This window comes from Scardinius erythrophthalmus (assembly GCF_964197995.2).
Source record: "Scardinius erythrophthalmus genome assembly, chromosome: 11".
NCBI classification, from domain to species: domain Eukaryota; kingdom Metazoa; phylum Chordata; class Actinopteri; order Cypriniformes; family Leuciscidae; genus Scardinius; species Scardinius erythrophthalmus.
The window spans coordinates 6,687,518-6,703,863 of record NC_138231.1 but is presented as its reverse complement, the minus strand read 5'-3'; the positions used below and the strand labels follow the sequence as shown (position 1 = coordinate 6,703,863).

Below are 16,346 nucleotides of genomic sequence, written 5' to 3'. Positions count from 1 at the left end.
ACATCAGACAAACACACAGCGCAAAGATCAAACTCTTCTCCCACAGTCTTGCCAGGTGTTCAAATCCCATTAGCTGTTAGTTAAGCTTTAGTTTGTCCTCTCTGCACACACACACACACACACACACACACACACACACACACACACACACACACACACACACACATACTTGTTTTTGTGGTATAGAAGGACACTGATGCCCAAACAAGTTTGGTGGTGGTATATGGGGACACCCCTTTCCCAATGCCCTACAGTGATGATACAAATATCAAAAATTTTGTTTTAATCTGCAGATCACAAATCTGACTTCAAATGTTCTATACACACAACAGAACAGAAAATATTACCATATGATATTTTGGTGGTACACAAGGACATTCCCGCCCATCCTAAAATGTTCCCGCCTATGACATAATTGTGATTTTTGGGGCCCGACTTGATTATGAGGACACTCTTTTTACAATACACTAAATATGTCATTTCAGTGGATTACAGGGACCAATGTGTTTTACTGGTACATGACCACACACACACACAAACCTGACAACACAGTGTATTACCAAGACTAAGGTGATTTAAGAGGACTGGATCTTAAACACAATACACAACTGCATAATCCAACATTATAAGGACGAGTGTGTTTAATGGTACATGCCCACACACACACACAAACCTGACAACACGGTGTATTACCAAGACTAAGGTGATTTAAGAGTACCGGATCTCAAATACAATACACAAAACAACTTGCAACATTACAGGGACAGAGGTGTTTTAGAAGTGCTTTAATTATGACTTCAATAATATCATCATAAACATTGAGTTTTTTCAGTTTTACCATGTAATACAATCATGACATACCATTTTAAGGGGAAAGTGACATCCACAAACTTAAAAACATGGTCAATAAAACTTGCACAACTGTGTGATCTTTCAGAAAGCATACAGTATCATTACTGTTTTGACATATTAAAATGACAAGCAGATGAACCATTCAAAACTTCGAAAAGATTGACAAAACAGCCCTTGGAAACAGGCACAATTTAAAGACGTCATTAAACAGGCTTTGAAATGTATAAAATGAACTCACTCAACATGCAATAAATGCTGCAACATGTAGAGAAACCGACTTACAAGGGACGGTTTACCTAAAGACAATTCTGTTATTTCCAGAAAATGTAAACAGAATTGTCAAGTTTCAAAGCAGAATTACAGAGATAACAGGAAAAGTATTCAACAAAGTTAGTTTGGGCTGTACATCAGCTCTAGAAGAGTATAGTGTCATTAGAATACAACTATCATTGTAAGTACAAAAGCTCTCATGTGTTTAGAGATTACTAAAGCATGTATTATTCTGTACAGAGAATGAGAGTGAGGCAGAAATTGAAAACCCACGGAAAGGATCCTCAGCGGTCTTACACTGCTGGCATTCAGTCAGTGTGGCCAGTTTTTCTTTGGTTATACACTCACCTAAAGGATTATTAGGAACACCTGTTCAATTTCTCATTAATGCAATTATCTAATCAACCAATCACATGGCAGCTGCTTCAATGCATTTAGGGGTGTGGTCCTGGTCAAGACAATCTCCTGAACTCCAAACTGAATGTCAGAATGGGAAAGAAAGGTGATTTAAGCAATTTTGAGCGTGGCATGGTTGTTGGTGCTAGACGGGCCGGTCTGAGTATTTCACAATCTGCTCAGTTACTGGGATTTTCACGCACAACCATTTCTAGGGTTTACAAAGAATGGTGTGAAAAGGGAAAAGCATCCAGTATGCGGCAGTCCCGTGGGCGAAAATGCCTTGTTGATGCTAGAGGTCAGAGGAGAATGGGCCGACTGATTCAAGCTGATAGAAGAGCAACTTTGACTGAAATAACCACTCGTTACAACCGAAGTATGCAGCAAAGCATTTGTGAAGCCAGAACACGCACAACCTTGAGGCGGATGGGCTACAACAGCAGAAGACCCCACCGGGTACCACTCATCTCCACTACAAATAGGAAAAAGAGGCTACAATTTGCACGAGCTCACCAAAATTGGACAGTTGAAGACTGGAAAAATGTTGCCTGGTCTGATGAGTCTTGATTTCTGTTGAGACATTCAGATGGTAGAGTCAGAATTTGGCGTAAACAGAATGAGAACATGGATCCATCATGCCTTGTTACCACTGTGCAGGCTGGTGGTGGTGGTGTAATGGTGTGGGGGGTGTTTTCTTGGCACACTTTAGGCCCCTTAGTGCCAATTGGGCATCGTTTAAATGCCACGGCCTACCTGAGCATTGTTTCTGACCATGTCCATCCCTTTATGACCACCATGTACCCATCCTCTGATGGCTACTTCCAGCAGGATAATGCACCATGTCACAAAGCTCGAATCATTTTAAATTGGTTTCTTGAACATGACAATGAGTTCACTGTACTAAAATGGCCCCCACAGTCACCAGATCTCAACCCAATAGAGCATCTTTGGGATGTGGTGGAACGGGAGCTTCGTGCCCTGGATGTGCATCCCACAAATCTCCATCAACTGCAAGATGCTATCCTATCAATATGGGCCAACATTTCTAAAGAATGCTTTCAGCACCTTGTTGAATCAATGCCACGTAGAATTAAGGCAGTTCTGAAGGCGAAAGGGGGTCAAACACAGTATTACTATGGTGTTCCTAATAATCCTTTAGGTGAGTGTATGTGCCTTAAAATGTTCAATTACAGTTGTAACTTCAGCATTTGACCAGCACACTTTTTGTCCTTTCCACAAGGTTTTCAATTCCTGCCTCATGTTCATTCTCTGTACAGAAGAATACATGCTTTAGTAAACTCTAACTATATGAGAGCTCATGTACTTACAATGGTAGTCATATTCAGATTTAAACCTCAGGTACCTTGAGGAACTTCAGTGGTTTCTCGATAGGCATCTTCTGAACACCTGTAGGAAATCAGTTATAGACAGATCAGAAACTCAGATGTAACTCAAACCTGCATCTAGAACTTAAAACTGGTTATACATCTGATCTCTAAAAATTACATTTCAAATGACATTCAAAACATTATTCTGGAGATGGAATGTTGTGTTAAACATCTCCTTTTCAAAGTTTTTGACCAACATGAACATGATAAACTTATTGGTTTGGTACTGATTCCATTCATTTTGTTCTAGAAAAATTGTTATTTATAATAATATCTGATTATTGATAACTGATTTTTACAATTAATGGCAAAAGGAATGTTTAGAAATGTAATTTGATATTATCTACTGGCACACTATAGTATGATATATATATACATACACTATGAACAATTCTAAACGCTTTTGTTTTTGCCCCCATTTTTCATGAGCTGAACTAAAAGTTCTAAGACTTTTTCTATGTACACAAAAGGCCTATTTCTCTCAAATATTGTTCACAAATCTGTCTAAATCTGTGTTAGTGAGCACTTCTCCTTTGCCGAGATAATCCATCCACCTCACAGGTGTGGCATATCAAGATACTGATTAGACAGCATGATGATTGCACAGGTGTGCCTTAGGCTGGCCACAATAAAAGGCCACTCTAAAATGTGCAGTTTTGTGTGGTCTCAGGGGGTCTGGAAACAAGTCATTATCTGGTGTGACCATCATTTGCCTCACGCAGTGCAACACATCTCCTTCGCATAGAGTTGATCAGGTTGTTGATTGTGGCCTGTGGAATGTTGGTCCACTCCTCTTCAATGGCTGTGTTGGATATTGGCAGGACCTGGAACACGCTGTCGTATACGCCGATTCAGAGCATCCCAAACATGCTCAATGGGTGACATGTCCGTTAGTATGCTGGCCCTGCAAGAACTGGGATGTTTTCAGCTTCCAGGAATTGTGTACAGATCTTTGCAGAATAGGGCCGTGCATTATCATGCTGCAACATGAGGTGATGGTTGTGGATGAATGGCACAACAATGGGCCTTAGGATCTCATCACGGTATCTCTGTGCATTCAAAGTGCCATCAATAAAATGCACCTGCGTTGGTTGTCTATAACATACGCCTGCACATACCATAACCCCACCATGGGCCACTCGATTCCCAACGTTGACATCAGCAAACCGCTCACCCACATGACGCCATACACGCTGTCTACCATCTGCCCTGTACAGTGAAAACCGGTATTCATCCGTGAAGAGAACACCTCTCCAAAGTGCCAGACGCCATCGAATGTGAGCATTTGCCCACGCAGGTCGTTTACAACGACCAACTGCAGGTCGAGACCCCGATGAGGACGATGAGCATGCAGATGAGCTTCCCTGAGACGGTTTTTGACAGTTTGTGCAGAAATTCTTTGGTTATGCAAACCGATTGTTGCAGCAGCTGTCCGGGTGGCTGGCCTCAACGGTGTTGGAGGTGAAGATGCTGGATATGGAAGTCCTGGGCTGGTGTGGTTACACACGGTCTGCGGTTGTGAGGCCGGTTGGATGTACTGCCAAATTCTCTGAAAAGCCTTTGGAGACGGCTATGGTAGAGAAATGAACATTCAATTCACGGGCAACAGCAGGTGGACATTCCTGCTGTCAGCATGCCAATTGCACGCTCCCTCAAAACTTGCAACATCTGTGGCATTGTGCTGTGTGATAAAACTGCACATTTTAGAGTGGCCTTTTATTGTGGACAGCCTAAGGCACACCTGTGCAATAATCATGCTGTCTAATCAGTATCTTGATATGCCACACCTGTGAGATGGATGGATTAACTCGGCAAAGGAGAAGTGCTCACTAACACAGATTTAGACAGATTTGTGAACAATATTTGAGAGAAACAGGCCTTTTGGGTACATAGAAAAAGTCTTAGAACTTAGATCTATAATTTTGTTCAGTGAATATAACTGGCTTAAAACCATTTTTCTTTGGTGAAAATACTAACGTAAAATTGCACTACAATATATATTGGTTTAAAATAATAATAAACATGTTCATAAACACAAACTTGTTATGCTGGGTACACACCAAAAGATAATCAGGCTGATTTTGGGCTGATTTCCCCCTTCTGAAAATCCTAGCTGTGTCCCGATTATCTTGATGGTTATAGATTATCTTATCAGATTTTCCCTTGGTGTGAGGTGTGTTAAGAGTGTCCGAACCTGATCGGAAGAACGTCAGAGCCGACCTGATCGCGAATCGCAAATATTCAACATGTGGAATATTTACGATCAGAAATCCTGAAATGTGGGGGGAAGCCCGAGGACAAACACGCGCATGCTCTGGAGATTATCACGTGAAAGGAAACCATATCCAATCAAAAAGCGAGATGAAGGAAGACGGAAGCATAAGAAACGCAGTCATGGCGCAGCACAAACTGAAATTGATGTGGACAGCAGAGATGGAGGATCAGCTTGTTGATTTGTGGCGCAAATGTTTACACAACGTGTTGTGTAAAACATTTCCAAACACTATCATCGCAATTGCTTCCTGCATATCGTCCGCCATGCTTATTCTGAGGTCTCTAGAGTGTTAACAGTCGAGACTCTGGTTGCATGGTCTTTAGGGTTGGGTATCTAGAACCGGTTCCAAAATGCCAAAAACCGGGGATTCGATAAGTCGCGCACACTTCGATTCCGCTTATCGATTCCTTACTTTGGTGATGCTCACATGCGCGAGGTGAATGTCAGTGAGCATTTGTTTACAGTTGTATTGATCTGCCAGGACCTGCCTGCCGCACATGCGCTGTACGTTATATTTACGATGGCGGAGCGCAGCAGACTTTCGAAAGTTTGGTTAAGCTTTTCAAAAAAAGATGAAAATACAGCGAATTGTATCACATGCAAGAAAGACAAACTAGAGCCGCATAATTCTGGATAAAATGAGAACCAGTTTTGTTTAAAATAGAGATCATGAATAAATACATCAGACAATTAATACGAGTCGAGTCTATAATTCCTTAAAGTGTTATATATATATATATATATATATATATATATATATATATATATATATATATATATATATATATATATATATATATATATACAGTATATTGTAAATTAAGATGCATTGTCACAGTTTTACTGGTAATAGCCTAAATGTAACAAGAATAAAAGGTAGAAAAAAGTATTTGCTCTCTTTTTTCTCTCCAATAAATATTGGAATCGAAACCAAGAATCGTTAAGAACCGGATTCGATAAGCAGAATCGGAATCGTTAAAATTTAAACGATACCCAACCCTAACGGTCTTTTCACATCATGGCACACCACACACTATATGAGCAAAACGGTTAAATCTAGGATTTTTTGTCCTCATGTTTGTGGTCCATCACATTTTGAAAATCTTATAAGATGTAAAATCTTTTGGTGTGTACCCATCATTAGTTGACACATACCAACATTACTGGAGACGCCTGCAGCTCCAGCAGGAACATCACCTTCAGAACCGCTTTCATCAGGATCACTGGCATCAGAGTCCGTCATACTGATCTCATCTTAAAGAAAAAGAGACATTTAAAACAAGAACATCTTCAGTTTAACCTGTATTGAGAAGTCATTTATGAAACATGACAAATGGCACCGTTTAATAATAATAATCATATTAATAACAACTATAATACTTCACTAAGATCACTATTATTAGAATTATCGCCTAGACAGTGATATACTAATACTGTCAATGAAAAATTAATATTTTATAATGAGTATATTATTTTACAATAAGAGGTTATAATACTTTCTTAATTTCTTCACTTAAGCTGTTATACTGGCAGAAACCTGCAGTTTAAGTGAAAACAGGTTTATAAACGCATCTTATTGAAAAATTGTATTACTACAAAAAATGTGGATATAATGCGAATGTGAAAATAGAGAGTAACTGGTGCTGGTTGCGTTCCCAAATGCATGTTAAACTTATGGCACATGCAGAGATGGAGTTCACTGCATTCATTCCCTGTGAAACGAGGCATGGAAAAAGCCAGATCATGAGCTGATCGAGCGAGCAAAGTGTGCTCTTCAGTTTGAAACACGCAGCACAACAGACTACAGACTTACTTTCTTATCGTCTTTTGCGATTTGATAAGGGCATTGAGCCATATTGTGCTTTTGATTTTAGTATGTTTGAGAGATGCTTTACCAAAGCAATTGCGCAAAACACAAAGACAATTTATGTTATTATGAGGCGTAAAAATATTTTCGGTTCTTTTGGTTCAAACTGTGGAGGGACAGATTAGACTGTGGTCAGTCACTAGAGTAAAGGTAATTAATGGTAACACTATGAATTTTACTCCTCCCAAAAATGCCAAATAATAAACAGGTGACAGCGTATTTTAGGCTATATGACACGTTATAGTGAGATATGACAGCGCTTCTGCAACACGCATCACTGCAGATGAGTAGCTGAGGATCTCTTCAGCATGCTGATGCACAAAATACAAACTAAAAATAAATTAAAGTAAGTCGCAGATGCTCAACACACAGTCATCTTCATTAAAAGTAGTGAGAATAAATGATTTTACCAGTGCTGATGCTACTCTCTCTCCTATTGATCTTAAAATTAGCTGATGATACAAAAAATGCTGCTCATAGCGGTAGCTTTCGATGACGTGAACACCGTTAAATCTGATATAGCGCGGGAATTGAAGATCGGATTTATGTCCGTTTTGTGAAGACACATTTATGTGGCCAAGTGTAAATGGAATTGTTTTGACAATGAAATGACCAGGTGTAAAACAGCCCCAAAGATGATGTGAAAAAGTTCTTTCTAGACTAGCATTTCCTAAAATGATGCAATGCTCTTTTTATTACCATCTCAACACAGTCTTGATCCTCCAATGATGATTGTTCCTTCTCAGGGCTCACCTGAAAGCAAGGCAAAGAAAGAAAAAATAAACATCTATTAGAGACAAAGGATTCAGAGATTCTCCAAATGAAGCAGCACAGATACTTGACTCCATTAACACTGACTGATCACTGTCATAAAACATAAAATTAAAACATTACATTATCAATGATATACTTGAGCAAAAGAAGGCTGATGACGCCAAACTAATTCAGGTATGATGGGACATTTCAAACCACTCAGTATTAATACTGATCAAATTAATGAGATGAATAGTGACTTAAGATTTAAAACACTGTGACATAAGTTGTAATCAAGTATAAAGTTAAAACCCTATAAATATATGGTCATAACCAATCAGGGATGCATGAAAATAAATGCTCATTGATGTTGTCGTTGTCAATCCGATAAGAAAATTAGGCCGCTATATTAACACTAATAAATAATGGATTTCTTCCTTCAGCTTCAGATGTGCGCTGTTCACCGTGATGGTTTTGAAATGTTTGAATCACAAATCTGTGAAATCAGCGCATTGTTACAGGGAGAGTTCGCTTGTGGAATTGTAAGTTGTAATATTTTTTATTTTTGTTATATATCTGATTTATCTCATATAGGATGCATTTGGCTGAGTTAATGAGTGCTACAGTAAACACTTCACTGTAGGCCACACCGGTGGTCAGCAAAACATTAATTATGATTGGGACTGTCATATATACATAACACTATAATGAGCAAACTATTGCATTAAAAACGTCGTGAATTCTTTGGGTTTAGTTGCTGTGTTTCAGCGTGTTGTCCTGGGAGGAGCGCATCCACAACAGGAGTTTCACTATGTAATAGTTGATTACTATTAATAATAGCTCAAGTTAATCTGTGCATGATTTTGTGCAAGTATAAGTTGTAATATTGTGTTTATTTTGTATAAATATCTAATTTATCATATATAGGTTGTGTTCCGTTGAGCTAAAACCATCTAACAAAGCCTCAGGTTTAGGGGTGTTCCTTCAGCTCTTTAGGCCATTTCATTTTAAGTTTAATGTTGTCTAATAACATTTTAATTTCATTTGATTTATTATTATTATTATTATTATTAAGGCAATAGATGTTTTGGTAAAACTTCACAATACATATGTTATTGCATTAACTAACATGAACTAACAGAGAAAAACTTTTGTTAATGTGAGTTAATAAAATATGTGAGTTCATGTTAGTTCACAGTGCATTAAATTAACAGATACAACACTGGATCCTAAAATGTCTTGGAAAATGTTGAGATTAACGTTAAGTAAGATAAACATTAAGTAAATCATGTAGAAGTATTGTTCATTCATTGTTAGTTCATGTTAACTAATACTAACAAGATGAAACCTTTTTATAAAGTATTGCCATTTTTTTATAAAGAAAGTTGGAAATATGAATGTAAAATTTATTTTAGAAGCTAAGAAACCTTACACTGGTTCAAACTAGGCCACTACTGTATATGTTTGATTTATGTTGAAGTGTTTGGGACATTGGCTTTAAAGTCGGCATGAAATGGAAGTTGAGATTGTCATTTTTTCCTTGTTGTGATGTATATCCGAGTGAAACTGCTTCTGAAATTAGAAAAAAATGTAGGGCGGGGCTTGATTTCGTCCTTCGGGAATTGATTGGATCGTTGGAGGTTGGGCGTTGCAAACAAAATGGAGGCAGATTTGAATGCCAGTTTACATTCAGTTGTGGAGGATTTCTCTCCACCGGACTCCCCCACCGTTACCCTCACATGAAGGATTTTTTTATTGAGGAGCCCAGCGACGAGAACAAGGACAAGCAGCTAAATTTTCAGGCAGGAATCAGACCATATTTATATGAGCCTCCCGCGAAACGAGACAAACACCGATAGCCGCACCCTCATGGGCTCTGGCCGCACCCTTTCGCCATGGCACATGACCAAAAGAGAAGAGAGGTCGTTTTCGAGGGGGGAGGGAAGGGTAATGTATTTGATTAAAGATTATAAGGGTACATGAATTTTGAAAAAATAATGAAGTGCACAGATAAATCATTTATAATAAACACTACAATATTACATATAAAAAGAAGATTTGTCAAATTTGATTTCATGCCGACTTTAAATGATGTGCGTTTCGTTTTTGTAATCAGGCTTTCAAAGTATATCAAATTTTGGATTTAGATTCATCGGCTAATATATCAGATATCGGCTTTCGAATATAAAGAATGATCAGTTATCGGCCCAAATGTTCATATCGCTGTATCCCTAATTTAATTTCCAAAAAAACAATACCTTCTGTACATCTCTGGCCTCTGACTGGGACGGGGACGGACTCTTCATTTCGAGAGTGGAGGGTTCAACCTCACTGAGAGTCTACAAAACATAACATTAGACATGAAACAGTGGTGTAAATGTGTGAACACTAGATCTCACAGATGTCTCTGCTTCGTTTGCTCGTTCTCTTCCAGCACAACTCTCACTTACCTTGTCTAGTCCCACAGTCAGAGCAGCACAATCACTGTCTGATGACCACTGGCTCTTATGGCTCATCTGAGAATATGAAATTAAGCGTTACATACAGAAACACTTCACCTAAGAGTTTAAAAAAAGCATTATAAATGGAATATATAAAGGATAATGTACAGTCAGTCAGTAATTAATACAAAATAAACTGACAGGATAATAAGGGTCCTGATACACAGCTACCTATCAATAAATATTTGCACATGAAATACTGATTTGAGATAATATACAAGATTACAAAATAGTTAAAGTTTTCAAATCAATATTTAAATGCTACCACAAGGTAATGTTCACGGCTTTTATGCATCACATTACATGTGTTTTCATTACAGTGTGTCAGGTTGTGTGTAGCTTTACACCAGTTTTATGAGGACACCGTTTTATGAGGACATCATAAGAACAGGTTCCTGATGTTTGACTTGACAGAAGAATCTCAGTGTGTTGTGTAAGTTTGACAGAATCCTGGTCTATGAGGACACAGTTTTATGAGGACATCATAAGAAAATGATCCTGATGTTTGACTTTGACTGAGTGTGTTGTGTAAGTTTGACAGAATACTGGTCTATGAGGACACTAGATTTACTGGGACACTGGTAACTAGATACATTTGGACGGCACTGAGTTCAAGTGTGTGTATGTATGAGAGTGATACGAGACATTGCGCCTGTGCTAGATGTACAGTAAGTGATCGTGACTCACTTCTTACACACACAATCATAATTCAGTGACTGATAACTGTGGCAAATAATCTGTTTCTGAGGAAACAGAGTTATTACATTAACTTATTGGATACCTTTAGAGTTGCTGTATCTTGTTCAGGTTTCATCTGATTCTTCAGAGTTATCATCTGAAAAAAAAAGTAGTAAAAATATATAAAAAAGACAAATAAATAATAATTTTAGTATCACTTATTGAAAGCCAAACAGAGGTTGCTATTTTTTACCAACTTCTTCAATGATTATATTTAATCTGACAAGCACAAATAGTTTTCGCTATTGGTATTAGCCACAATGAGCTGTGAATTATGGGTTATCAGTATCGATCCTAATATTCCATATGTGTGTCCCGGTAAATCTAGTGTCCTCATAGACCAGGATTCTGTCAAACTTACACAACACACTGAGATTCTCCAGTCAAGTCAAACATCAGAACATTGCTCTTATGATGTCCTCATAAAACGGTGTCCTCATAAAACAGGTGTAAGACACACACACACTTGACACACTGTAATGAACATGCATGTAATGTGATGCATTAAAGTCATGAACATTAACTTGTAGGGCTGCACAATGTATTGCTTTATCATTCATACCCATCTGTGGTAGTGACATTGCAGTACAGGCCTCTGTGAAGTCAGGCTATGTAAAGACTCTGCCGTGTTATTTTACAGTTGATTACTCAAGTTCTGTACCTAAATGCTGTTAGACTTACCTGGAATATATGAGGCATTGTTTATTTCACATCTTTGTTCATTTTTTTTATCTCTGCTTGCAATTTATTATTTTCTATGCAGATGCAAACCCCTACAAAATCACACCAATCATTCTAGAATGATTAATTATTTCCAAATAGAGCTATTCAAGACATCTGGTGAAATTGCTTTTCATATTGAAAAACTTTTGTTAATGTGAGTTAATAAAATATGTGAGTTCATGTTCGTTCACAGTGCATTAAATTAACAGATACAACACTGGATCCTAAAATGTCTTGGAAAATGTTGAGATTAACGTTAAGATAAACGTTAAGTAAATCCTGTAGAAGTATTGTTCATTCATTGTTAGTACATGTTAACTAATACTAACAAGATGAAACCTTTTTGTAAAGTGTTGTCATTTTTTTATAAAGAAAGTTGGAAATATGAATGTAAAATTCATTTTAAAAGTTAAGGAATCTTACATTAGGCCACTGTACTATTATGTTTGATTTATGTTGAAGTGTTTGGGACATTGGCTTTAAATGATGTGCGTTTCGTTTTTGTAATCAGGCTTTCAAAGTATATCAAATTTTGGATTTAGATTCATCGGCTAATATATCAGATATCGGCTTTCGAATATAAAGAATGATCAGTTATCGGCCCAAATGTTCATATCGCTGTATCCCTAATTTAATTTCCAAAAAAACAATACCTTCTGTACATCTCTGGCTTCTGACTGGGACGGGGACGGACTCTTCATTTCGAGAGTGGAGGGTTCAACCTCACTGAGAGTCTACAAAACATAACATTAGACATGAAACAGTGGTGTAAATGTGTGAACACTAGATCTCACAGATGTCTCTGCTTCGTTTGCTCGTTCTCTTCCAGCACAACTCTCACTTACCTCGTCTAGACCCACAGTCAGAGCAGCACAATCACTGTCTGATGACCACTGGCTCTTATGGCTCATCTGAGAATATGAAATTAAGCGTTACATACAGAAACACTTCACCTAAGAGTTTAAAAAAAGCATTATAAATGGAATATATAAAGGATAATGTACAGTCAGTCAGTAATTAATACAAAATAAACTGACAGGATAATAAGGGTCCTGATACACAGCTACCTATCAATAAATATTTGCACATGAAATACTGATTTGAGATAATATACAAGATTACAAAGTTAAAGTTTTCAAATCAATATTTCAATATTTAAATGCTACCACAAGGTAATGTTCACGGCTTTTATGCATCACATTACATGTGTTTTCATTACAGTGTGTCAGGTTGTGTGTAGCTTTACACCAGTTTTATGAGGACACCCTTTTATGAGGACATCATAAGAGCATGTTCCTGATGTTTGACTTGACAGAAGAATCTCAGTGTGTTGTGTAAGTTTGACAGAATCCTGGTCTATGAGGACACAGTTTTATGAGGACATCATAAGAGCATGTTCCTGATGTTTGACTTTGACTGAGTGTGTTGTGTAAGTTTGACAGAATACTGGTCTATGAGGACACTAGATTTACTGGGACACTGGTAACTAGATACATTTGGACGGCACTGAGTTCAAGTGTGTGTATGTATGAGAGTGATACGAGACATTGTGCCTGTGCTAGATGTACAGTAAGTGATCGTGACTCACTTCTTACACACACAATCATAATTCAGTGACTGATAACTGTGGCAAATAATCTGTTTCTGAGGAGCACTGGTCGCATGGCACTGCTTATGCATGGAAACCCTGAACTCACCTTTATAATGATTGCTGAATCTGCCCTGGAGCTCATCTGTGTCTGTAAACGGCATGCCCTCTTCCAGATCTTGATCTTCTCCTTCACTGACTCACTTCAGCCATCATCCCATGTGTCTGCGCGCATAGAAAAAGACTCTCACGACCATTGCATTTCATTTGACCTATTATTCAAAAAGCTTGTTTTAAATAAATTGATCAATTATGGTAAACAGCATTCAAGTTATTTTAATACTTTATTATATGATATTTAAGGAATATGTTAATTGATAATAACTATTCATTCATAGATTTCATTCACAATTAATATTATAGGCAATAATAGTGACAGTATTAATAAGACTGAATCAAACAGAGTTCTAATAATATTCAGAGTAGCCTATATTTTATTATAGTCAGGAGTAATAAGAGCACATATTTGTGTCTTAATGTGTTTAAAGCAAGCATAACTGTAGTAATATTAACAGTAGCATATCAGGATACTGTACTGGGTGAAATAGCCTCCCCTTCACATACTGAAACGTTAGTCATGCCAACGCGTTATTATGATGGCTAGACTATTTTATGAGATCAGAAAAGGTAGCAGTTACAAATATAGTGCAATCGAAAACGAGTTTAAAATGACAAGCATCGCTGATTCCCTCATGTCAGTCTGTAAACAGAATCACTAACTTATAGGTCCGCTAGCACGGTTAGCATCACGCGCTAGCTGCTTTCTAACTGTAAAACGAGCAGCGAAGAGCATACAGAACATGCACAAACAAGCCAACCGGACCCACGTGCTATTAGAGAAGCAATTAAACAACATTATAACTTACCTTTTGGATAACAGTTGCCTTCATCAGGTCCACAGATGTCTTCTCAGGTGCAGAGTTTGTCCAGTCCAAACAGGAAATGACGTGACGACGAATGACTACACCTCTGATTACGTTGTACTTATCATAATATAAACGGGATTTTATTTATTTATTTATCATATATTTAATGCACAATTAATAAATTACAGGCAAAAATACTTAAATAATTAGTATTTTGCATTAGTTGCTACACATTTTAAAGCTGATTGAAGCTCCGCCCACTGGCGCCATCTTGTTTTCGCGATCTCCCGCCTACCGGTACCGATCTGACCAATCACTAAAGCTGATTGAAGCTCCGCCCATTGGCGCCATCTTGTTTTCGCGATTTCCCGCCTAGCGGTATCGATCTGACCAATCACAGGCCCCAAATAATACACTTGTGTGAAAGATGCAAATTTTTGATGACACGGGTGTAATACCAGGACCTGGCTACAGGGGCGCACTCTCGAAATCAGGGATACACTGTGTATGGTAAAATTTCAGGGTTTTGTGGTATGTAAGGACATGGCGCCAAACTTTGAGAGGGAGCGTCTGGAACGTAGTAAATGACATCTACGCTGTCGGATTTATGAGGACATGGCCTCTGTCCTCATAAACCCAAATGTCCCCATAGTGCTGGTGCGTATTCAGGTCAAAAGTCCTCGTAAACCACAAAAACAAACACACACACACACACACACACACACACACACACACACACACACACACACACACACACACACACACACACACACTAATGAGACAGTTTCAGTCCTATGAGATGTTGTGCAGAAGTAATAAAATGATGGCAGAAAGATCAATTACAAATGTGTCCCTCTAACTAGCATCCACTTATCTATCAGGAAAATGAAGAAGCGTGTCTCCCACCGCAGGATGCAACTGCAACATCAGGCGAACTGAGCACTTCTGCTTCAAAACTCTACCAATAAAATCAAATTATTATAATTAATAATTGCTTAAGTAATGATCATAAATTAGAAATGGCTAATTAATTGTAAATCGCATCCAAATTCCAAATGGTGATTAATCGACACAAATCATATATCTATAAACTTCTTAAATCAGCTGGATTCAGTTTGTTTTAGTAAATATGAAATGCTGTTTAGATGCACACCGCCTTAAACAATGCGTCACTTTGGCATATTGATGTATGGGACTGGTGTCCTTTCAATGCGCACTGGCGTCTAAACTGAAGCTAATTGTTTGTATCATTCACGTGGACCTCTTCACCGATAGTAATTAAGTCTAGATACACTTTATCTGATTTAAGTGAGCAAGTAATTAAAGGCTTTTGTAATACCTGAAAACAGTTCACTGAGTGCAGATTGAAATCGGTAAAGAGCTGCAGAAATGAGCCGTATATGAGCAGAGACGCTGAAATTACATATTCATAAAACACTCTCGTGCTGTGACTGATGTTTCAGAAGAAACTTCACCCTCATGTGCTTCTAAACCTGTAAACTCATAGTTTTCATGGAAAACATTTTATGAAGATTCCACAAAGAGCCCAAAAGAAGTAGTTCATGCAACTGATGTATTATATCCCAAGCTTTGCAAACAAGTGAGCAGCAACAAAAATAACGTCTAAACGTGAATAAACGTACAAAAGGACTAGGATCTTTTTTTTCAATTGAAGCAATCATATTAATAGAAATAATAAAATAAAGCATTGTTCAAAATCCTGCGATATCAACAATAAATAATATCATACATTTATTATCATAATTATATACTCTCCAAGGCTGAATTGATTTATTAAAAATACAGTAAAACAGTAATATTGTGAAGTATTATTACAATATACTATTACAAAAAACTACTATGCTCTACTATTAGTAACTATACTACTATTATTATTACTCCAGTCTTCAGTGTCACATGATCCTTCAGAAATCATTCTAATATGCGGATTTGCTGCTCAAGAAACATTTCTTCTTCATCATCTTATTAATATTATTATTATCAATGTTGAAAATAGTTTATCTGCTTAACATTTTTGTGGAAACAATGATACCATTCAAACATTTGTG

The 16,346-nt window shown here is 37.6% G+C and overlaps 2 protein-coding genes across 7 annotated transcripts in view; both read right to left on the bottom strand.

The window, feature by feature from the left end:
• klhl29 (kelch like family member 29) overlaps nucleotides 1–16,346 on the bottom strand; it is a 308,679-nt gene that overhangs the window by 160,235 nt on the left and 132,098 nt on the right. The gene's annotated exons all lie outside the window — the stretch shown is intronic.
• On the bottom strand, nucleotides 770–14,370 carry LOC308698663 (uncharacterized protein). 6 transcript variants are annotated; one of them, XM_081378904.1, is made up of 11 exons: nucleotides 14,278–14,370; nucleotides 13,461–13,576; nucleotides 12,609–12,674; nucleotides 12,417–12,497; nucleotides 11,084–11,137; nucleotides 10,252–10,317; nucleotides 10,060–10,140; nucleotides 7,748–7,801; nucleotides 6,337–6,435; nucleotides 2,847–2,925; nucleotides 777–2,088 (listed from the first exon to the last, which is right to left on the bottom strand). In XM_081378904.1, exons 2-9 carry the CDS (start codon nucleotides 13,494–13,496, stop codon nucleotides 6,421–6,423), a joined length of 453 nt encoding a protein of 150 aa, XP_081235030.1. In that variant the 5' UTR covers nucleotides 13,497–13,576; nucleotides 14,278–14,370; the 3' UTR covers nucleotides 777–2,088; nucleotides 2,847–2,925; nucleotides 6,337–6,420. The 6 variants fall into 6 exon arrangements, with proteins under 6 accessions (XP_081235029.1, XP_081235030.1, XP_081235032.1 ...); XM_081378905.1 differs by having other exon boundaries at nucleotides 2,076–2,088; nucleotides 2,882–2,925; XM_081378903.1 differs by having other exon boundaries at nucleotides 770–2,925.

What these genes read in the sequence shown, in the direction of transcription:
- LOC308698663 (XM_081378901.1), bottom strand. Translation starts at nt 6,411, where the DNA reads ATGCCAGTGATCCTGATGAAAGCGGTTCTGAAGGTGATGTTCCTGCTG. An exon ending in AGGCGTCTCCAGTAATGTTG is followed by an intron (nt 4,477 to 6,336) that starts GTATGTGTCAAC and finishes TCTCTACCATAG; the next exon opens with CCGTCTCCAAAGGCTTTTCA.